Source organism: Gymnogyps californianus, unplaced genomic scaffold, assembly GCF_018139145.2.
Source record: "Gymnogyps californianus isolate 813 unplaced genomic scaffold, ASM1813914v2 HiC_scaffold_32, whole genome shotgun sequence".
Classification (NCBI taxonomy): Eukaryota; Metazoa; Chordata; class Aves; order Accipitriformes; family Cathartidae; genus Gymnogyps; species Gymnogyps californianus.
In genome coordinates this window covers 908,380-931,070 of record NW_026114202.1, presented here as the reverse complement: position 1 = coordinate 931,070, position 22,691 = coordinate 908,380, and the positions used below count along the sequence as shown (strand labels likewise).

Here is a 22,691-nt window from a genome sequence, read left to right as displayed (position 1 = left end):
GTCCCCATGGTGGCAAGCATCGTGCCGGGGACCATGCCGGCAGGCAGCGAGGAGGGGGCTGCACCCGGCAAGCCCGGGGCAGATGCTCGAGGCACCGCAGTGCCCCACTGCCACCCTGAGCAGGCGGCCAGAAAGGGCTGGAAGGCGCCCGCCTTGGGTCCTCCCGAAAAGGACCAACCCAAGCGTGTCTGAGCACCCACCCCGGCGCTGGGGCCACCCATGGGTGAAGCCTGCGAGGGCAGTGGAGGCTGTGGCAGGGGAGAGCCAGGTCAGGGCTGTATGGGGGGGGGCCGGGGGGCTCCGGCGGAGCGAGGAGCAGGAGCATCACTGGAAGGTGCTGGGGGATGGGAGCGGCACACGCACGCACACGCACACACACATTACCCACATGCACACGCCAGCAGCACCAACAGCCCCTGCCAGCAGCCTGCAATCACTGAAGCGCCCCGCTCCTCCGCCTCTCCCTCCTCCTCCTCCTCCTTCTTCTCCTCCTCCTTCTTCTCGCTGCCCACCGGCCTGCGGCACCCCTCCGCGGCCTCCGGCCCCACCAGCGCACAGACAATGACTTCATGCGGATTATGCATCTGAAGAAATCACCAGCTCCCAGATAGCCACAGGGGGAGGTATCCATGTGTTTGGCAGGGAAGCAGCCTCCTGCTCGCCTTCCTTCTCCCCCTTTTTTCTCCTCGCACCCGGCAGCTGCCTCCTCTCTGGCGATGGTTGCCTCCAGTCCCGCCGCACGGTGCTGAGCGAGGCCCCGGCGCATCCCCGCTCCCACGCTTGCACCAAGGTACCGCCGAGGCTATTTTTATTCCCCCCCCCCTTCTTTTCCGGTTCGCCCGCCGCTGCCGGGCTCGGTGCCTCTCGCACCCTCCGTGCCTGCGCGTCTCCCGCTCCCGTCTTCCCACCCAGCAGCGAGAGGTGGAGGGAGGCTCGTCCCAGCCCCGGCACCCGTGTCGCAGCGGCAGCCGCCGTCGCGGAGCAGAACAAGCCCAGCTCCGGCCGCGGCTGCCGGCCCTGATTCCAGGTTTGCATCCTCGATTCCTTCGTCTATTTGTCGATGTGCCGGTGCCATTTGGGGGAGGCGGAGGGGGACTGGGGAGGGGGGGGGCAGGTGGGAGGGGAAGGGTGGATACGGCAGGGTGCTGGGGGGGGCACGGCACCCCAGTCCTGCCACGGGATGGGGAGGGCAGAGAGGAGGTGGGAGGGGAGGAAATGCAAGAGGCTGCACCCGAATAAATATATATATATATACACACACATGTATGTGTGTGTATATATATATATAGGCTTGGGGGGAAGAGCAGGGCACAGCAAAGCGTCTGCCCCATGCGAGGGCTGCCGGGTGCATCCCCAGCATCCCTGTGCGGGGATGCCACGGGCTGGGCAGCAGCAGCAGCACCCACGAGGCCGCCACGGCACCAAGCACCCATGGGCTCCCTTCTTGGCAGAGTGGCCACCCCGGGGTGCCAGCGCGGACCATGATGGACCTGAAGGTGGATGAGGAGGAGGTGGACAGCGGGCAGCCGGTGAGCATCCAGGCCTTCGCCAGCAGCTCCACCCTCCACGGGCTCTCGCACATCTTCTCGTACGAGCGGCTGTCGCTGAAGCGCGTGGTCTGGGCGCTGTGCTTCCTGGGCTCGCTGGCACTGCTCGCCCTCGTCTGCACCAACCGCATCCAGTACTACTTCCTCTACCCTCACGTCACCAAGCTGGACGAGGTGGCGGCCACCAGGCTCACCTTCCCTGCCGTCACCTTCTGCAACCTCAACGAGTTTCGTTTCAGCCGGGTGACCAAGAACGACCTGTACCACGCCGGCGAGCTCCTCGCCCTGCTCAATAACAGGTGGGTGCTGGTGCTTTGAGGTGGTCCCAAGTGACGCCTCTGTGTGCCAGGGCAGGCCACCGCGCGTGGCCGCAGCCACCACACCAGCCCCGCACCACGTGGGGCAGCGAGTGCTGGAGAGGTGCACTCCATGACTGGCGTGGGCGACATCTCCTTAGTGTCCATAAGGAAGTCGATCCTGAGTTAGCTCAGCTCTGCAGCTGGATGCGGCCACTGTGCCACAACACCGGCAGCCGAGAGCCGCCAGGTCCTCCTACTGCTCCTGGGTACGTGGCTCCCACGCTGGGCTGCCCTGGATGGATCCGGCACGCATGGCTCCTGTCCCCAGTGCGCGGCACATGCAGCAAGGTCAGGGCCACCCTGGGATGCCTGCAGGGTGGATCCAGCACGCATGGCTCCGTGTCCTGGGTGCCTGACACATGCAGCAAGGCTGGGGATGCCAGCAGGTGAAGCCGCTGAGCATCACCCATGCACCAGGACCGGAGGTCGGTGCCATTCCTTGGGCTGTGGGACTCTGCGGCGGCAGGGTTCATGGGGAAGCCCCTCGCCCGCCCTCCCCAGCCCATGCCCATGGCTGTAGCAGCTCCTTGGTACGGCCAAGCCGCTGCCATGAGCCCGGTGCCGGCAGCAAGGCGCACTCCCTGCCTGTGCCGCTTGCCGAGGGGCTTCACCGCTGCCCCCACTCATGCCCCAGGGAGGGGTTTGCAGCCACGAGAGCTGGGGCTGAGACCCAGCACGCTCAGCCCACGTCCCGGCGAGGCCACCGCCTGCAGCCGTGATGTCACCAAAGGCACGGGGCAGGCGGCTGGGCTGGCCTCAGCCAGGGCCCATGCTGCGGGACAGCTCTGGGGTCAGTGGGACGGGTTTGGTACGTGGCCGCTGCTGCTGCCCAGCTTCTCCTCCTCACCCATCCTCCTGCCGCCTCTCACGTGCCTCTGGGCCACTTTGTGCTGTTGAATGCTCTGAAAATGCCATGTGCAAAGTGCCTGGGACTTTGTTGAGCCCACGCCGGGGTCGAGGCAGAAGTAGCTCCTGTGAAGCCCAGAAGTCTTTCGCCGGCGGGAGCAGCTGCTGCGGTCAGGCCTGAGCTTCTGCCTGCTCTTTCCCCTAAGATACGAGATCCCAGACACCCAGACCGCCGACGAGAAGCAGCTGGAAATCCTGCAGGACAAGGCAAACTTCCGAAACTTCAAGCCCAAACCTTTCAACATGCTGGAGTTTTATGACCGGGCTGGCCACGACATCCGGGAGATGCTGCTGTCCTGCTTCTTCCGCGGGGAGCAATGCACCCCCGAAGACTTCAAAGTGGTGAGTGCCCCTGCGGCCCCGGCCCGATGCCACGTTTCCCCCATGCAGGGAGGGTGTTTGTCCACCTGTAGCCACTCCTGCCTCCTTTCAGCTCGGAAAGGACCGGCAGCATCTTCATTAAGGGCATGCCAGGGGATGCTGCTGGGGTTTAGAGGTCCAGGTGCCCCCCAGGAGCGCGTGCTGCTCGGTGCGGCTGCATGGCGTGCTCCCGCGTGGGCAAAGCTCCCTGGGATCACTTGGGCTCTGCAAAGCAGGGTTGTGCATGCCGGGCTGGAAACCTCGTGCTGGAAACTGCTGCGCGGTGAGGAGGCACCGGTGGAAAAGCCGGGAGAGCTGCGGCGATGGCTGGCGGGGACCCGAGGGAGCCCTGCAATCCCTCAGGGAAAGCAGGTCCCGGTGGCACGGCACGGTGTTGTGCCCCACCTCGGACGTTGCGTCTCGTGCTGGTGCACGGATCCAGCGCACAATAAAGCCTTTATCCCCCTGCGGCTGCCTCTCCCCCATCCAGCTGGGAATTACACAGTGCCAGCTATTCGGGTGCTGCCTAATAAATTCGTCAGGCAGGGTGGCTGTTCCCGAGCCGGCTCCAGCATGGAGCGTGCGGCTCTGCGCTGTTCGGGGTCCCCGTCCTCGTCCCCAGCCTAGGGATGTCCCACTCGCATCTCACACCGAGCGAGGACGAAGCTGCCGAGCATGCCAAGGCACCGGCTGGGCGTCCGCGGAGCTGCTGCCCAGGTCCCAGCACAATTCGGGTGATTTTAATTGCCTGCATTAAATTCCCTTGACGGGCTCTTTACATAAAGCAGTTCTCTGTTGTCAACCGTCAGGCGTTTTATTTGTTAAATGGAGGCAAGTTGCAGCCCGGAGGGGGCTGGATCCTCTCCAGCGGGGCTGGCGAGCAGCGCTGGGTCCCAGCCTGCGTGTAGCCACCAGCCGGTTTCGACGCCGGGCTCTTCCCAGTGCACGGTCGTGTTTTCTGCGCCGAAGCATCCTCGGGGATCCTCATCCCGGCTCCCTACCTTCATCTGTCGGGGTCCAAATACCCTGCTTTCTGCATCCCCTCCGACCGGCAAAAGCAAAATAGACTCGCAGCTGGTTTGTTATTCCTGCCTGGATTATTCCTTGCAAGCAGGTTGGGATGATTTAATGGATTTGATTAGAAAAAGCTGGCTCCGTGCTACATTTATGTTGCTCTTTGGATTCCCCTTGCAGCCTTGCACAGGCAGGTCTGTGCGTGGCGGGGCTGGGGATGGTGCTGCCTGCGCACGGGGTCCCAGCAGCCGCCCCGTCTCGCTGAGCTGTTTAGGAAACGCTTGCCCCGTCCCTGCGCGGGGGTCCTGGGCCTTGCAGAAGCTTTTAGAGGGGTTTGTTTGACAGGTTAATTCCTGCCGCCTCGCTGCTCCTTCCTCCCAGCTTGGACCGGGTCTGCCCAGGCTGAGCCAGACTCGGTGCTGCTCTGGGCCTGGTGGCACCGGTCAAGGCTGGTGGGTGCCGGGGACCATCACCCCGTGATGCACCATCATCCCCCCAGCCCGTGCCGCCCCGATGGGGGTCCCACCGCCCCATGCAGGGGCTGTGTTCACCTCTGCATTTCGGGAAGCCCCTTGCACCCTCCGGGCTAGTGAGGTGCCCTGAGCGGGTGCCTTTCAGCCGGCGCTGCCCCTCTCCTCTCACTGACAATAGAGGAGATGCTGTGTCCGGAGAAGGGCCTTGCCGGGGAGGATTTTTGGACTGCCCAGACCGCACAGGCTGGGGGGAGCTGCCTGCACGCAGGCAGGGATGCATGTCAGTCCTCTCCCTGCGCCTGTCCCCTTTGCAGCCATTGAACTTCGGTGCCGTGGCCGGTGGGGAGAGCCGGGGGGCCGACGGGGACAGCTGGGGGGCGAGTGGCCGCCTGGGCGACGCTGGCTGCATGCTGATGCTGGCCGGCGCAGGAGGCGACGGGAAGAGCCGCGGCTCTGCCGCCAGCGCCGCGGCCCCGACACACCGCGGCTGCCGCGTTATCTGTCCCCGGCAGAAGAGAGGGCTCGGGGGAGACGTGGCGAATGCAAATGAGGGGCTGCCGTAACCGAAATATCCGGGGTGACAATAAGGCAGCAGGAGCTGCCTCCTGCCCACGTCCCCCTTCGCGCTGCCGGACGGTGGGAGAGCATCGCCGGGGGGCAGCCGCAGCAGCCCAGGGCCCCCCCCAGTGCTGGCAGCACTGCCCGTGTGCCCCCCGTCATGCACCCACCCAGGAGCATCCCAGGGGGGCTGTGGGCTGGGGCTCAGCCCCAGCGCACGGCATCGCCCTGCAGCCAGGACAGGATCCCCCAGCACAGAGGGCTCGCGCCGGATGCCGTGGGGAAGCCCATCCTGTGATTATACAGGCTTTTCCCACCTCCTCTTTCATCCTGCGTCATCACCAGGCCACATCGGGGGTCCCTGGCATTGTTCACCCTCCTCCATCTCCACCCACCCTGGCCAGTGCACCGCAGGGGCTGGGTGCTCCCCAGCAGCAGCCGTGTGCAGGATGCAGGGATGCTCCAGGGACGGAGGTGGAGCTGACCGGGCTTGGACTTGTCCTGTACGGGGGATTAAACCCTCTAAGAAGACCCGGGGGAAACAGTTGGCCCACCCCAGCTCTGCCCTGGCTCTTCACAGCCCCTCCAGCACCACGGAGGTGTCTGGTGGCCACCAAAGGTCCCCCACTGCAGCGGTCCAGGATGGGGAGGAGGACGCACAGGGAGGTGCAGCCGTCTCCTCTCCCCAGCCCCAAAATCCTGGCACGGCCTTAAAGCCCGGAGGGACAAACACAAGGCTGAGGGGCAAGTCCTGACCCCTCTCAGGGCACGGCCCTGAGGGACACGGGCTGAGGATGTCCCCATCACCGGGGCTGTGCCCAGAGCCTCGCACCCACAGGGCCGTGCACGGGGTGGGCAGGGGGCGGCCGCCCAGTTCCCCTTTGCGAGGAAGGGGGAATCGCCCTCGCTGTCGCCTCCGTTTCGGGACTGCGCTCCCCGACATGTTCATTAGCAGCAGAGATCAATGTTTCACGCTTGCTACTTCATTATTTATAAGTTTGAGCCCTCGCTCCTCTGCGGGAACGCATGGCCCCGCCAGCTCCCAGCTTGCGTTTCCTCTCCCTTCCCGCGCCAGCAAAGGGCCTCTGGAAGTCCTGCTTATCCCCCGTGGATCTGCTCCTCACCCAGCAAGGGAAAGGCCCAGGAGTCCTGTCTCTGGGCTCTAAACCCCATTAATTTTCTTTCCATCCCAGGGAAAAAGGAGAAACCCGGAGGATACGCTTCCTCTCCACGCCCCAGTATGGCCCACGGGATGGGAATTGGGGCTGCCCCATGTAAAACCAGCACTAAACCTCAGCACGGTGCCCCATGCTCATGCAGCCCCTTTTCGGGGGTCGGTGCAGCCAGGGGTGACGCGAGCAGCCGTGCCTGGCGCGGTGCAATGTGCATTTGCAGCTTTTCCTTCCCATACCCCACGAGCCCGGCCCGGGGCAGAGCCACGTCCCCAACTCCTCATCACCCTCCTGCTTCAGGGTACGGTGGCTGAGCCTGGCGTAGGAGCTGGGAGCGCTGGGGCAGAGCGCACGGGACATCCTTGATAAACTGCAGAGGATTAAGACCTCTGGACCATTTCCATGAGGCTCCGGGGCTGAGCTGGCACTAGGGAGAATTGAGTTTGACATGGAGATCATGCCGCTGCCTTTTGCATTGGATTCTGCATCCTTTGCCCTGGAAATGCACAGAGGAAGAGCCAGGGAGGGAGCAGGGAAGGTCTGGAGCAGTCCCAGCGAACCCCGACCACGCTGCTCCTCTCTTCTTTTCTCCCATCTCCGGAGCAATGCAGGAGCTGCTGTGATGGAGAACAGATCCAGCAGCATCTCACTGTACCCCACGGCACCCCATTGCACCCCGCTGAGCCTCCCCACCGCCCTTCTGAACCCCTCTGCACCTTGGTGAACCCCACTGGACCCCACCAGATCCTGCTGTGCCCCCTGTACCCTGCTAAACCCCAACGCATGCCCCTCCGCACCCCCAAAGCCTCTCTGCACCCCCCTGAGCTCCCCGCTCTGCCTACAGCCCACCTCGCTCCAGCCGCTGTGCGTTGGGGGTCAGCCTCTGCCACCCCAGGAACACCGTAGCTTTTTCCCCCTGAAAAAACCCCTCGTGTCGTTCAAACCTGCCCTGTCGGTGGGTGCCGGGGTGTCCTCCAGCACCCGTGGGAGCTCGGAGGGAGGGGTGCAATAGGGGATGCTCAGCCTGCTGGTCTCGGGGTACCCAACCAGGGGATGCTGCTGGTCTCCCTCGACCCTCAGCCTCATGGGACCCACACCCCAGCACCCACCAGGGGACCCAGGTGTCCGGCTCACAGCACCCCATGGCCCCGCGCGGAGCTGCGGCAGTCACAAGCCCAGGAGCCCCGCGGTGAGCGGAGCTCCCCTGCGGCGCAGCGTTAGTGGATAATCATAGAGCCGGAGTGAAAAGCATCTCCAACACAGCTGGAGAGACCGGGCGTGGGAATTACTGATACCCAGATATTTCCTGGAGCTTTAGACAGTTAATAAACAAACTGCATGGGCTCATCTGGCTCTGGAAAAAGAACTTGGGCCCCACGCGTGGGCGGCAGGGCCGGCCGCTGGCCCTAAATAGCGTCGTCCTCCTGGTTTGGGGCCGGTCCCCAGCGGCACGCCAAGCCCCGGCAGCTCCCACCGCGGTGCCCAACGGAGCAGGCGCGTTTACAAATTCTGTAAGACATTCGAGTGATTTATGTAAATCACTTTTTAAAGCGGCACATGGACTCCTAAATAACTTATAAGCATTTGAAACCGCTCGCATGTATTCGTTATTTCTGAGCGGCAATTCACCTCCAGCATCCCGGCGGTTCTCCCTGGGGCCTGGCCACGCTGTCCCCACCTGTATCATCTGCAAACTCCCGGCCAGGCTCACCCTCCGCATCAGTCTCTCTCTGCTGTCGAACAGCAGCATCATTTGACCCCAGAGGCTGCATCATTTTCCAGACGAATGAAGCAAACCCAGTGGGGCATGGGCTGCCTGGTGCAAAATAATCGGAGGTGACGGAGCAGAGGAGCAGCCGCGCACGGGACCGCAGCCGTGGACGGGACCGCAGCCGTTTGCTGGTGGTGACTCGGCTCTCCCGGGAAGCACAGCGGGTCGGGAGCGCCCCGACTCTGTCGGCTCACTGGCAGCTCGGAGAGCTTCGAGTATCACGGTATTTTGCTCAAAGCAAATCATCCAGAAAGCAGCCGTGAGCAGTTTAGCCCTCGGGCGCGGAGCAGAGATGCCGGCAAGCGTTGCTCCTCTGCTGCCTCCTTTCCCCAGCTTCATCCAAGCCTTTCCAGACACGGCCACCTGAGGGGTGCAGGCAGGAGCATTGGGGATCCCTCGGCTGCTTGTGGCTTTGCTCACCCCACGCGGACGCTAACGTGGAGACGGCAACTCTTGTTCGAAGCCAGTCACATTTCACACTCATTCCGAGGTGGGACAGTGATGCCACGGTGCGACCCCGGTGCCGTTGCTGCATGGGAGCTGCACCACTGAACCCGACATGATCTTGGCCAAGCCGGCACAGAAGAGGGTCAGGAACAAGCGGGCTGAGGACATCGGTGCTGGGCACGGCACGGCGGGAGGCCGACGCGTGCCTGTGCCCCACAGCCGCTTCATTAGCGGCGCTGCAGCGGAGCAGGTAAATCATTCAGCACCTCGAACCTCTAAGCACTGAACAACATCGCTCCCACCCGCCCTGGCAGGCGATTAGGAAAGGAGAGAGAAGGACACGCGGGATCAGGATCAGGCCCAGTCGGGGCTCATTTAGTCCCTGGCCCTGCCCAGGGGCAATGCCCAGCCCCAGCAGCACGCACGGCCGTGCCCAGAGCCACGGTGCGCGGCAGCACACCCCGCACAGGAGCGCTGTGCACGCCCGGAGGTGTCACGCACACCCAAAGCACTTTGCACACCTGGAGGTGTCACGCACACCCAGGAGCACTTTGCACACCCAGATGCACCACGCACACCCGGAGGTGTCGTGCCAAGAGCTCGGAGCAGCTCAGATGCACCTCAGGCCATTCCTGCTCCTCTTGCAATGCCTTTGCACGTAAAGAATCATTAACAAATGAATTATTAATTGTTAATAATAAGCTTTAATGGCATCTGTGGCTGCTGGAAGAGATGAGGAGGCTTTCAAGCGCTATCTGGCTGCAATGGAGGCAAGGATGTCACGGCTGCAGACCGGGTACCCTGGGCACGTGTGCCCCACGGACGCCGGCCCCCAAGGGAGCTGCAGGCTGGAAACGCAGCCCTGGCCCACCACCAGCATACGGTATCGTTCCAAATTGTTCCCCCTTAATCCCCCTTCGGTCTTTATCCGAGACCCAGGCTGAGCGGCAGCGGGGCACGTGGCACCTTTGCCGACGGCGGGTATTTCAAAGAATCTGCCCAGGAAACCTCCTGGTGCCATTTTCCCTCTCTCCCCCGATACCAAGCGGGGAGAAGCTGGGGAGGAGCCGGGCAGGTCCCCCGAGCGTGCGGGGCCGTGCAGGAGGCAGAGATCTCCACAGGGAGATCCGGGAAATTAACTGTCTCGCAGCCTTTTGCCTCGGTTTTAAATTTATCTGGCTTTTTATAGACGCCTTTGTTTAATGCCTGCAGAGAGTTTGGCCGGAGCGGGGGCTCTCTAAGCAGCAGGCATCACTGCAAGTCCTGCAACAACCATGACTCAAGAAGCTCTTCACCATCTCAGGCTCTTATTTATTTATACAGGCCCCAACACTTGGATATTATAACCTTTTATTTATTTTTTTGGACTCTTTTTTTTTCCGTATGGAGGGTTTGGTGCATTTGCATCCAGGCTCTTACCGTAAGGACAGAGCTGGGGCACGGGACAGCGCTGGGGCAGGCTGCTTCCCACTCACCCTCCGGTTTATCAGGGATTTTAAGCCCCCTGCTCCTTGCTCTCCCGGCAGCCTCCTGGCCCAGTAAAGCGACAGGGAGATCCATCCAGAGCAGCCGCACGCCGGGGCTGCGTAACCACCCTACTTGGATTAGATTAGATTTGAAAACCGTGATGTGTGCAGAGCCAGAGCAAGTGAACACAGCAAGAAAACCAGACAGGAATACAATTTTTTTTTTCCCCTCCACCAATAAAACCATCGGCTTGAATCTGCTTGCACGAACCGTCTAAGCAATTGTGAAGGATGTCGGAAAAAATTGCAACCTGCTTATGGGTAATTCGCGATCGGCAGGAACCACGGAAAGGCATTGGGATAAGTGTCCACGCAGAATAATCCCAGCCGCCCGGGAATTAGCAGCAGCTCGGCAGCATCCTCCGCATCCCGGCAGGGCAGGAGCCGGCACAGTCCCGGTGACCCCTCCATGGCACAAAGGGACACCACCAATGGCTAAATCACCCGGAAAGCTCTCAGCACTACAAACCCTTTCAATTATAGGAGTGTGAATAGATTCCCGGAGAGAAGGATAAGGTGGCTGTGGGAGCCATCGCAGCGGATGCGCGGCGAAGGGCCCGGCCGCAGGTACATGCTCGACCGCCCGCGTTGCTGCGGGGGGTCCCGGCTGAGCCCCCCGGAGACCCCGAGCCAGCGGGGCTGCAGGCGGCCTCTGTGCCCAGGGCAGCAGCACCCGCACCCGGCTGGGCTGGCTGGGAAGCGTTTGGCAGCGCTGGCCCAGGCAAGCTTTGAAAGATTAATGGAGTTTAAATGGAAGCGTTTGGAGAGGAGATAAGGCTCATCTGATATGAAATCATATGGAACAACGGGAGCCAGGGAGGCCCCCGGTCCATAATGAAGTCCACTTAGCGCATTACTCACCATAACGTGCTTTTTATTAAAGTCCTGTGCTGCAGATGCTGGGTCTGCAGCCAGGAACCTGGGGCAGGATGGCACAGCGACCTGGAGCACCCAGCCCCTCCACCCTGAGCCCTGCCACCAAAAGCAGCCGGGACGGAGCGCGCCAGCCCTGCACGGTCCCAAAAAGGGACCTTTGGTTTCCCGTCCCCCGCGTGAGCCAGGGACAGGGCTCCCACATCACCCAGCACCGCGGCATCACCGGTCCCCACGGCTGGGGCTGGGCTGCCTGGGCCCGCGGGGACAGGGTGGAGAGGGGGCGGAGGTGGGGAATAATACAGAGGAAAAACTCCTTTTTAATCATCAATTTTTCTGCATTAGAATGTGACATGCTAATCCACTGTGAAGCGTCTAATCTGGGGGATAAAGGGCCGGATAACACAAGCTGCGCCCGGCTTGGCTGGCGGAGCGAGCGGAGGCAAGGTGGCAGCATCTGATAAGGGGTGGCAGGATTAGTCCCAGCAGAGATTCCGGCTGCCCGGGCAATCCCACCTTGCTCGGCTGCCCCGACTCTGCTTCTCGCCAGGGTCAGGGAGGGGATCTGCAGCCCCAGAGCCATCCCAAAGCGACTCATCCTGCCCAGAGCGGCGATGGAGGCACTGCAGGTGCCACCACCAGCATCTTGGCAGCTCTGGGAGCTGCAAAGCACATTCATGGGCCAAGGCACATTGCAAACCTGATTTTTCTCCCCTCCAATTCAATGCACCCGCCTGCATCACGGGAGCCAGACAGCCCGGCTGCAGGATGCCCATCTGCCCCATCAAATATCCATCCCCCAAATCCGGCTCCTGGCTGCTGTGGAGTTGCACCCCATCTCATCCCTTCCCACCGGTCAGCTCCGACCTCCGGGCACCCCCAGGGCTGATGCAGGCAGCTCGGCCCCGGCTCAGCTGGTCCTTGGCAGGGACAGGCAGCACCCTGTTACAAAATCGAGCGGGTCCAGCTCCCGGGGCGCTTTCTGCAACAGCCTCCCCGGGGCTGGGCTGCCGCTTGCAGGCCTGGGATAACAGAGCTTGCAATGTTGTTTTCTCCTCGCCTCCTCGGGGATTGGTTTATCTCTATGAATAACTCCATCCCGGCTTTGATCTCCTCTGCCATTAAAGCGTGACAGGCTGTGAAATGTGCTGTTGCTGCCGTCAAATCCCCCTCCTGCTTTCCCCCCACCCCGCCGCCTCCGTGCTCCTCCGCTCCGGGGAACCTCCTTTCCCGGGCCTGTGACGAGCTGCAAAGCAGGGAGCGGGGCTGAACCGCCCCGGGACAGTGGCCAAACACTATGCTGGAGCCAGGAAAAACCAGGCTCCTTCCACCATCCCACGTCCCTCGCTGTGGCGGGGAGGAGGACATCGAGCATCCCTGGTCCCCAGCGGTGGGTCGGGGTGTGGCGGCATCATCTCAGCACGCGCCGCCACGGGGGCTGATGTCACGGCTAATTATAGCATCCCCCGTCCTTCTCCCCCGCCAAAGCTTTACCTGAGAGAGGGTAAAAATAACTCCTGGTGAGGGAGGAGCTGGAACGAGCCCAAGGACTCCTCCGGCATCTCCAAAACTTGCACAAACCAGGACGGCACCTCCCTGCCTGCAACATGGGGACACGGCCACAGTTTGTCCCCAATTGTGGGCTCAGGACATGTTCCCCTGAGTGCCGGTGCCACCGTGCTCCTGGCTGTGACCGTCCCCGGTCACCTTCACCCCGGCTCGAGTGTCGGCTCTGGGACAGGCAGTGGTAACCAGAGCCAGGGCAGCGCTCATCCTCACCGCCCCGCACGGCTGCTGGGAACTGGCCCCGGCGCTCTCCGCAAGCTGTTTAAGCTGAGCAAGGCAGGTTAATGGCCCCAGCCGATGATGGAGTGTTTTCATTACAGCATCTCCCTCTCCCTGCTGCAATTGCTCCCAAGAAGACACATTAAACCCCCCCACACCATGGGATCGGATCAGCCCCTCGCTCACACCATCAGGGACTGTCCCACGGGACCCCAGGCAGCACCACTGACCTGCCAGGGCTAAACAAACCCCTTCGGGCGCCTCTTCCATTTCCCTTCTTCTCCTCTCCCTCCTACAGACATTGCACAGAAACTCCCTGACCCAGAGCTGGGAAACACCAGAAATCCCACCCCAACCTCGTACCTGCTCGCTGCCTGCCAAAAGCATCCTCTAGCACTGGTCTGTGTGTGATCAGCCCAGCTTGCTCCCAGCTTGCTCCCACAGGACTGAGCCAGCCCAATGCCCCCAGACCCCCTCCCAGGTGAAGCCCTGATGCCTTTCTAGCCCGGCCCTGCCCACGGTGCAGCTGCAGCTTGTCTCCATCAAAGGCAAAGGGCTGGGATGGGACCTGGTCCCCACGGCATGGTGGCTCCCAGCCACCCAATCTGCCTCCCTGGTCCCACTTCCCAGGATGAATTTCCAGCTCAGACTCTCTGGGTTGCTCCCAAAAGGTGCGACCTTGCTCTCAGCTTTATGAAATTTCGTCGTGTGGCTCTGGCGCTCGTCCCCAAGGTCACCCACCCTTTCTCCCCGGTGCTGCCAGTGTCCCCAGCTTTGTGGCAACTGCCAGCGTCCCTCTTTCTTACACAAGGGCCCTATTGGGAATATTGAGCTTGGGCAGCCCCAGGACGGCCCCTTGAGGGACAACCCGCTGGCACATCATCGGTCATCATCTTGGCTGAGCCTGCCCTGCCCGGGATCCCCAGTGCACGCCCTGCCCATTACACCGGTGTCACTTGCTTGGGAAGAGCAGATAACTTTGCACTGGTACCAGATCAGATTTGTACGAGTTTCCTGGTTGCATTTGTTCGCCCGGTTTGGCGGTGCCCATGTCCGCGAGCTGGGATGTGGTCCCTGCCACGTGCTCAGGGACCCGGGGCCCTGCAGTGCGTGCAGGGAAGGAGGCACAGCAGCCCAACCAGCGGCTGGGGAGCGCTCATCGCACCCGGGCATCGGTGAAAACCTCCCGTTCAGCTCCCGCGCATCAAAGCGCTGCCATATTTAGATGCTCCCCTTCCCCTTGGGCCAGCGATGGCGGCTGCGGTGCTGGGATGGGGCTGGAGATTGCTCTGTGGTCGCATCGGATGCTTTTATGAAGTGCTGAGTGCAGGAAAAAAGCAAACCGCAAGAAGGGGCTGTGCTGCTGCAGGGCTGCAGGGAGGAGACGCCTTTGCTCCCGGCAGCCAGCCCGGCCGCCGGCTCCAGCCCACCACCCTGCATCAGGGCTGCCTCCCTGGGCCCCCCAGCCCCAGCCGGCTCAGCAGCACGAGGCCTGGACGCCATCCCCCGGGGGAAGCGGTGGCTCCCTGTGCCCCACAGGGATCCGAAGCATGAGGTGACACGCCGCGCGCTGGCTGGGCTCTGCAGAAGGAGTCATCACCTGAACCATGGCAGCGCCCAAATCCTGCCAAAACCAGCCCTGGCTTGGAGGAGGACGGACCTTGCACCGCTCCAGACATCGCCTTCTCCGGATGCTCCCACACACACGCTGCTGCCCGGCGGCACGGGGAGAGGAGCCCGCAGGGACGGGTGCTGCTGGGCAGGATGAGCACCGCAAGAGCTTGGGGACACCACAGCATCCTTCTGCCCTCGCTGGCACCACCCGGGCAGGGGCTGCAGCAGGACAGCGTCACAGGCATTTTGGGAGAACCTCTGGCTCCAGCTGCCCTAAGGAAGAGCCCAGAGAGCCCGGCATATGGTGGCTCGGGAAACAGCCTGGCACCCGGCAGGGAGGGCCTGGCTGGAGCAGCCAGTCGGGCTGCCAGGGCCGGGCTGCCCCGCAGTGAGGATGGAGGATGCGGTGTGGGGACGCAGCACGCCGGGTGCCTGCACACACACCCGTGCACACTCGCGTTCGTGGACCTGGCAGCCCCTCAGGCCCCGCAGGCAGCACCAGGAGCTCCCAATGCGTTGGTGCTTCTGGAGCCGGCGACATCTCTGCTCCATCCTGCCAGCCACAGCCGGCCGGTCCCGGGGGACCTGGGGAGCCCGCAGAACCGCCCCTCGCTCCTCCTCTCCTCCTCCCTGCTCCTGATATACCCTCCTCTCTCCGTCCCCTCTGAGCATCCCTCTGCTCCTCTCCCTCCCTCCCACTCGCCTCTCGCTCCTTTCCCCTTCTCCGTTTCTGCTCTCTGAACTTGCCCCTTCCTCCTTCCCTGCTCTCCCCCAGCCCCTCTCACCCACACCCCGAGGAACTGACCCACCATTGAAGACCCCCAGGCTGTGGCAGGGCGGGGGCCAGGACCCCCACGCCGGAGCCGGGACCTCCACGCTGCAGCTGGGACCTCCACGCTGGACAATGCCTCTCCAGATATTCTGCACCATCTCCTTCTCCAGCGAGGAAGGACCAAGAGATGCTGCAGCCACCGGGAGGGGAGAGGATGGAGCAGATGAGTTCCTGTATGGCAGGAGGAGGATGAAGAGGAGGAGGAGGACGCGGGGGCAGCCACGGACTTCGTGGCCTTTGCCAGCAGCTGCACGCTGCATGGGCTGAGCCACATCTTTGTGGAAGGCAGCCTGGGCGCTCGGCAGGTGCTCTGGGCACTGGCCTTCCTCTTCTCCCTCTCCATCTTCCTCTACCAGGTGGCCGACCGCATCGTCTACTACCTGGAGTACCACCACGTCACGCTGCTCAGCGAGGAGGACAGCCCCGAGATGACCTTCCCCGCCGTCACCTTCTGCAACATCAACCGTGTGCGAGTCTCGCAGCTCAGCCACGAGGACCTGCTCTACCTGGCCCCCCTGGTCAACTACGAGCCCGGGATGGAGCTGGGCTTCGCCCTGGCCCAGCCCGGCCCCGGGGATGAGGACGAGCCCCTAAATTTGTACGTGTTTTTTAACCGCACTTGCCACCAGCTGGAGGACATGCTGCTGAGCTGCAGCTACCGGGGTGAGCAGTGTGGCCCCGGCGACTTCGCGGCGGTGAGTAGCCCCAAGGCGGCCAGGCACGGGGAGCAGCTCCAGCCGGCATCGTGTCGGATCGGGCACGACGGGTGACGCTGTCCTTGCCAGCTCGCTCAGGGACAGGCTGATATTTCAGCCCTGTCCGCCGGCACCTGGGTGTCTCGCTGGAGTTGGGGACGGCACCGGCTGCGGAGACGCGCTGGCAGGATACAGAGAGCAGCCCCAGGGCTGTGCTTGCAGAGGAGGTGCCTGGCACCTCCGTCCCGGCGTCACCACCGCCCGTGGGGCACCATGCGGTCTGCAGCCCACTGGCCTCACATGCCCCTTGCCCGGGCTGGCAGCAGCTCAGCGGTGTGGAGACATGCCGGCTGCCGGAGGCGTTAGCTGGAACGGCCGAGGAGGGACGGGGGGGGGTCAGGATCCCGTTCAGCCCCGTCCTCTGCAGGGATGGAGGAGGGCTTGGAGGAGGCACTGGTGCAGGCGTAGGGCTGAGTGCCGCCGTCTCGGGGAGCTGGGGCTGCCGTGGGGTCTGTGGGGTCAAGGTGCTGTAAATCTGCAAAGTGTCTCCTCCGAGTTCATGCCATTCCTGTGCCTCGGTGGGGAACGTCTCCTCCTCTAACAGGGCAAAGACGGGCAGTTCCAACAGTGAGAGACAGCCCGCAGGGTAGGAACCTGGGTCGGATTGTACCCCCAGGCTGGGGACGGCTGTGTTTCGGGGCTGGTGATGCCCTCCCGGCTCCAGGCTGTGGTGCCGGCAGCAGTTTGGTGCCGGCAGAGGGGCCCCAGCCTCAGCCCCGTGTCCTCTCCTGCAGGTCTTCACCCGCTATGGGAAGTGCTACACCTTCAACGCGGGGCAGGACGGGAAGCCCCGGCTCATCACCATGAAGGGGGGCACCGGCAATGGCCTGGAGATCATGCTGGACATTCAGCAGGACGAGTACCTGCCAGTGTGGGGGGAAACAGGTAACCCACTGCCCCAGCGGCTCTGCCAGCAGGTCCGCTCGGTCACCGGCAGCTCCCGGGGTGCTTCCCAGCCCCTTCCCAGCTCCCCACCCCACGGGTCCACGTCCCTCAGGCTCCCTCCTCTTCCCTCCTTCCATTTCTCATCACTTCGGGTCCTTTTCTTTCCTTTTTCCTCCTTGTCTTTGCTCTTCGCCATGGCAACTCCCCATCGGTTTAGACAAGCAGCCATCACTTGTTTATAAATAGAGGCAAACACTTTCCCTGCCGCTCTCCCCGGGTGCTGGAGCAGGAGGGTCAGAGGCGGAGGGGACAAGGACATGGTGTAGCAAACAGATGGACAGATGGATGGACACGTGAACGAATGAATTTACCCAGGGGAAGGGTGGGAGAAGTTTTGGTCCCTCTTGCAGCAGGGCTCGGCACAGCCCTGTAGAGCGGGATACAGGGCGATGCATCACCCTGCTTCTCTCTGCCGCAGACGAGACCTCGTTTGAAGCCGGGATCAAGGTGCAGATCCACAGCCAGGACGAGCCCCCGCTGATCGACCAGCTCGGCTTCGGGGTGGCTCCCGGCTTCCAGACTTTCGTGTCCTGCCAGGAGCAGCGGGTAGGAACTGGGGGGGTCTGGGATGCTCCCTCTCACCCTGCGCTGTGGGCTAGACCTGCTGTGGGACGCTGAGCCTCCTCCCTGTGCCCCTGTCCCCTGCTCCCATGTCGGATTGAGAGGGGGACCCGGCCCTGGGGAGCGATGCAGCGAGGGTGTCTGTCCCCCCCGCCATGCCGGGGGCCGGTGGGCTTCTCTCCTCACTCATGGCTTCTGCCCCCTCCCAGCTCATCTACCTGCCACCTCCCTGGGGCGACTGCAAGGCGGTGGCGGGCGACTCGGAGTTTTACGACACCTACAGCATCACCGCCTGCCGCATCGACTGCGAGACCCGCTACCTGGTGGAGAACTGCAACTGCCGCATGGTGCACATGCCAGGTGAGCCCCGCGCGTGGCAGGGTCCGGCCCCCGCCGGGCTCAGCCCACCGACGCGGTCCCACCGGGAAAACCTGCTTTATCTCTCCTCCAGGCGATGCCCCTTACTGTACCCCGGAGCAGTACAAGGAGTGCGCGGATCCGGCCTTAGGTGAGGCTGCCCAGCCCTGTGGGACCGAGCTGTGGGTGTTGGATTTCTCCATCTCTCCATCTCCCTCTCTCCCTGCCCAGATTTCCTGGTGGAGAAGGACAACGAGTACTGCGTCTGCGAGATGCCCTGCAACGTGACCCGCTACGGCAAAGAGCTCTCCATGGTGAAGATCCCCAGCAAGGCCTCCGCCAAGTACCTGGCCAAGAAGTACAACAAGTCGGAGCAGTACATCGGGTAACGTGCTGCGGCCACGGCGATGGGGTGGCATCTTGTCCCTCCATCCCAAATCTCAGCCTGACGCCGCTTGTCCTGCACAGGGAGAACATCCTGGTGCTGGATATCTTCTTTGAAGCCCTGAACTATGAGACGATCGAGCAGAAGAAGGCGTATGAGGTGGCCGGCTTGCTGGGTGAGTGTTGGTGGCTGTGCCGGGGGCCCTGAGGCAGCACCCAGCCGGCATCCTCCAACAAGGCGGTCTCGTGTTGGCCCCGTACACCATGGCCCTGTTCCCGAGGCACCAGGATGTGCCGACAGCGTGGGTGCAGAGCAGGGTGCCCCGCTGCCATGGCCAGGCACCAGTCACAGCGGGGACTGCCCTTTCTCTGCTCCCTCTGCCACCGGACGCCAGACTCGCGCCACCCTGATGGCTTCCCTCTCCTCTGCAGGTGACATTGGAGGGCAGATGGGGCTGTTCATTGGGGCCAGTATCCTCACAGTACTGGAGTTGTTCGACTACGCCTACGAGGTGAGCGTCTCTGCCGTCCCACGGCTGCCAGGGGGTCCAGGTTATCCTGGAGTACCGAAATGTTCGTGTGGGACATGGGGAAGAGCCGCCCATGAGCCCCCACAGTACTGAAATCCGGCTCTCGCAGGTGATAAAGCACCGGCTGTGCCGGCGGGGCAAGTGCCGCAAGAACCACAAGAGGAACAACACGGACAAGGGCGTTGCGCTGAGCATGGACGACGTGAAACGCCATGTAAGTGCCGGGCATGCCACGGGAGCTGCCGGTGCCCTCTTGCACCTTGAAGGCTGCCCCAGATGTGTCATGGGGTGGGGGGGGTGTCACCGTTTTGGGGAGCGCTTGGGAAAGGAGCAGAGGCACCAGGCAGAGATTTTGCGGGGAGACAGGAGTCGCTTTCTGCGGCGGTCCGGGTGAAACCAGTGACCCCAGCATCCCGTCCATCCTCTGCCCCGCAGAATCCCTGTGAAAGCATACGGGGCCACCCGGCAGGCATGACATATGCAGCCAACATCCTACCTCATCACCCGGCCCGGGGCACCTTTGAGGACTTCACCTGCTAACCGACATCTGGATGTACAACCTGAGCTACCAAAGCCCTCCGGAGAGCTGCCCTTCTCCCTGCGAGCGCCAGCAGAGAGACACATCTAAGGGGACCTTGCTCCTCGCCACGGTGGGACACGGACAAGAGCGACGGCCTCGGATTTCGGGGCAGGCGATCGGGTCGGGTCATGCTCGAACCCGGCGCGCAGCCCCCGCGGCAGCTGCTCCGCGCCTGCCCCGCTAGTTCAGAGACTCGAGGACGCTCCAGCCCGGCCATCCTCGCGGTGCGGGGAGCGACACGCACAGCGGGCTGGGGCACGGGCCTGCCCCGTCTCCTCCCCTCGGCTCCCCTCAGCCTTTTTAACTAGAAACCCAGAAGCCAAGAAGAAGCAGCCATTCGGCCGCAGAGTCTCCATCCACAGCCCTGTCCGTCTGTCCGTCCATTGCCTCCATGCCCATCCTGCTCCAAAGCCTTGGCCGGCGCTTGCTGGGACCCCCATGCCCGGCAGGAGGGATCATCGAGGAGGCCCACGGTGTGCCTGGCAGACACGGCAGCGGGTTCGGCAGTCCCGGGAGAGCCTCGCTATCCCCTGGGACCGCGGTGGCCCGCAGCCCACCCTCACCTGGGCACTCCTGGCCACTCCATGCGCATGAAGACGGGGCACCTTCACCTCTCCGAAACGTCTTCCTCAGCACGCTGCCCCAGGGATGGTGGTGCCCAGCCACCGAGCTCGCTGGCCGGCCCTGAGCACCAGAGGGGACTCGGCCGGGGGGTGCCACCTCGGCACTGGAGACCCCGCCGCCTGGGCACTCTCCCCCGGCCACGTCAGGTCGGGTGACGGTGTGGTCTCCCTGCCCGTCTCTCCTGGGCTCCACGCAGCCTGGCCAGCACCAGCCCTTCCCTGCAGTCCCTCCTGTCCCCAGGGAACCTGGAGCTACCATGTGCGGCCCCCAAAAAGAGCCATCCTCGGGGAGAAAGGCAGAAGGAAAACTCCTGGCCCCCGTTTTGGCTGCAGCCACCAGCCTGGCTCGGCCAGGGACACCACGAGGGACAGCCCCTTGGCACCGCTTTGGCCAGGCGGGCATAGGAGCCCCAAAACCAAAAGGGTCCCTAGGTTGAGGGACACCCCACGGCACAGGGTGCTCTGGTCCATGGGACCGCAGGCTCCCACCCCGCTGAACCCCCCCGACAGCAGCTGCCCCCGGGCACAGCGAGCCCTGGGCATCTTTGGGGCATCTGCTGGCTCGCTGCCCCGAGACCACCGCTGCTCCTCCCGTCGCTGCCCTCTCCCCGGCACGCAGAGACCTGCCCTGGCAGCCGGGGTCCGGCCGTCCGGCACTGGCCGAGTCTCTGCTCCCCGGGCCCGCAAGCGCACCGCCATTTCGCTCCAGGGTCAGTGGAAATTGGCCTCCCCCGGCCCCGGCCAGCCCCCAGGCCCCACGCATCAAGCGAGAGCCCTCCCAGGGCTGAAGTGCTACTTACCTTTAAGAGCTTTTGCAATAAGTCTTTTTAGTCATGATTATTTCTAAACTGCAGTTTTGTTTTTATTATTGTCATTATTATTATTATTATTATTATTGTTATTTGCTTCCTGACCAAAATTAGGAACTGGGGGTCAGTCCTTTGTATCCAGCGATCGCCCAAAGATGACGGGTCGGCCACATCCATAAATTTTCTTATGGATTTTTCCTAATGTTTCATTGCATTTCATTTATTTATTTTCTTTCCTTCTCTTTTCCATTCAAGCTTTTAAAGATGGGGCTGGAATTTGACCTTGACGCTCACCTGTTGAAGCATACACTTTTTTGTTTGTTTCTATTATGTCATCTGCATTTTATATTTCTTATATATAATATATATGACTATATATATATGTGTACATATATATATATCTCTCTCTATATGCATCATATCAGTGTAGATACCCATCTAGTAGCATTTAGGCCTTGTTCTTGTGCCATTTTTCTTTCTGTTACCGATCTCTGAATGCCTTCAAGTGTATAAAGTGTTGAATTCTCTCTGGTATCTGTACTATGTACACACATTTTCATAGGAAGCACAATGACAGATGCATTGTACATCAATACCTGCTACTCTTAACGATGATATAAAGAATGATATAACTCATGAACACAGAGCCTTTCTGTTTTGCTGAGCTGCTGGAAACGCTCCCCAAGGAGGCAGATGGGGACGGCATCATCCCGGGATGTTCTTGAAGGCATCACCGAAATCCTGGAGCCAAGACCAAAAGGAGGGGGGGAGGATAAAGCTTCGGTCCAGACTTCCAGTACGGTCTTTAAACGCGCACATGACTACCAGCAACATCAGAGCTGATGTTGAAGAGAGTCCCGTTAAAGCTCCCTTTGCCGAGTGCTGTGCTAATGTGGCGATTGCTCTGGGTCCCTAAGCGAGCTCCAGCATCGCTGCCTGGCCCTGCACTGCCACGTGAACACGCCCCGAGGGACGCCGTAGGACGGGAGGATGGGAACTGACTTTTGCTCTCAAGCAGGGGGAGGAGGATTAACATATGCACAGCTGCTAATCTTTGACAACTCTAACACTTCTGTGGTTTGGGACAGACACCTGAGATTCAGCAGAAATGAGTCACTAGCTTGACTATCTCCTGGTTTTAATTTAACCGAGTTAGTAGCAGTTGTAGCACAAGCCATATGTAAACACACTCCTTGTCCTACAAATTTCCAGCTACAAAGAGCCAAAGTAACATGCCAGATCCAACACCGGGCATCCAAAAAAGCCCTCAGGACCCCACGGAGACTGAATAATAGTGAGTGGGCAGTGGGCAGGCAATACTGAAATGCCAAACTCCCCCTGGTCACTGGGCTCTGGCCATGTCCCTGTTGCTCCTGGAAATGGCAGACGGGTGTTTTGCATTTAAACTAGAATGGTCTTGCTGCTATTCTGGTCCTTCTCTGCCAGAGATGGTGCTGCAAAGGCCACAGGGTGGGCTTTGAATAGGAACAAGATAATATAGCTAACCCCAGAAGGGAGTTAATGAACTTAAATTAATTGCAGCCAGCCACTGTGAGTAGCCAGAGCAGCTGACCGTGCCTGCTCCCTCCACAGCGGCATTGACAGCAGCTCCTGTTGCAGGGGGCAGGCAGTGACCCTGTCTCTGCAAGCTGTAATCTCTTCCACAACTCTCCATTAACCTGCTGGGCTGTGCTGGGAGCAGGTCACCCCATCCATCTGTCACAGCCTCGCATTGCATAGGCGCATCCCCAGCCTCAGCACGGCTGTCTGGGGTTTCTGCCGCCGCTGGACATGACGTCTGTGAGCCGCAGCCTGGAATGGACTCGCAGAGGAGGTGCCTGGACCCCAAATGCAGCACAGCCGATGCAATTCCCATGGGCGTACAGCAGGTAGCCAGACAGGACGCCAAC

General features: G+C 61.8%; 1 protein-coding gene across 1 annotated transcript; it reads left to right on the top strand.

The window, feature by feature from the left end:
• Positions 1 to 960: 960 nt before the first annotated feature.
• Positions 961 to 19,309, top strand: ASIC1 (acid sensing ion channel subunit 1). The gene is made up of 12 exons (XM_050914122.1): positions 961 to 1,027; positions 1,452 to 1,846; positions 2,959 to 3,154; positions 16,727 to 16,877; positions 17,356 to 17,483; positions 17,708 to 17,858; positions 17,950 to 18,006; positions 18,087 to 18,240; positions 18,324 to 18,415; positions 18,672 to 18,751; positions 18,879 to 18,983; positions 19,205 to 19,309. The coding sequence occupies exons 2-12, from the start codon at positions 1,482 to 1,484 to the stop codon at positions 19,307 to 19,309; spliced, it is 1,584 nt and encodes a 527-aa protein (XP_050770079.1). The 5' UTR covers positions 961 to 1,027; positions 1,452 to 1,481.
• The last annotated feature ends 3,382 nt before the right edge of the window (positions 19,310 to 22,691 follow it).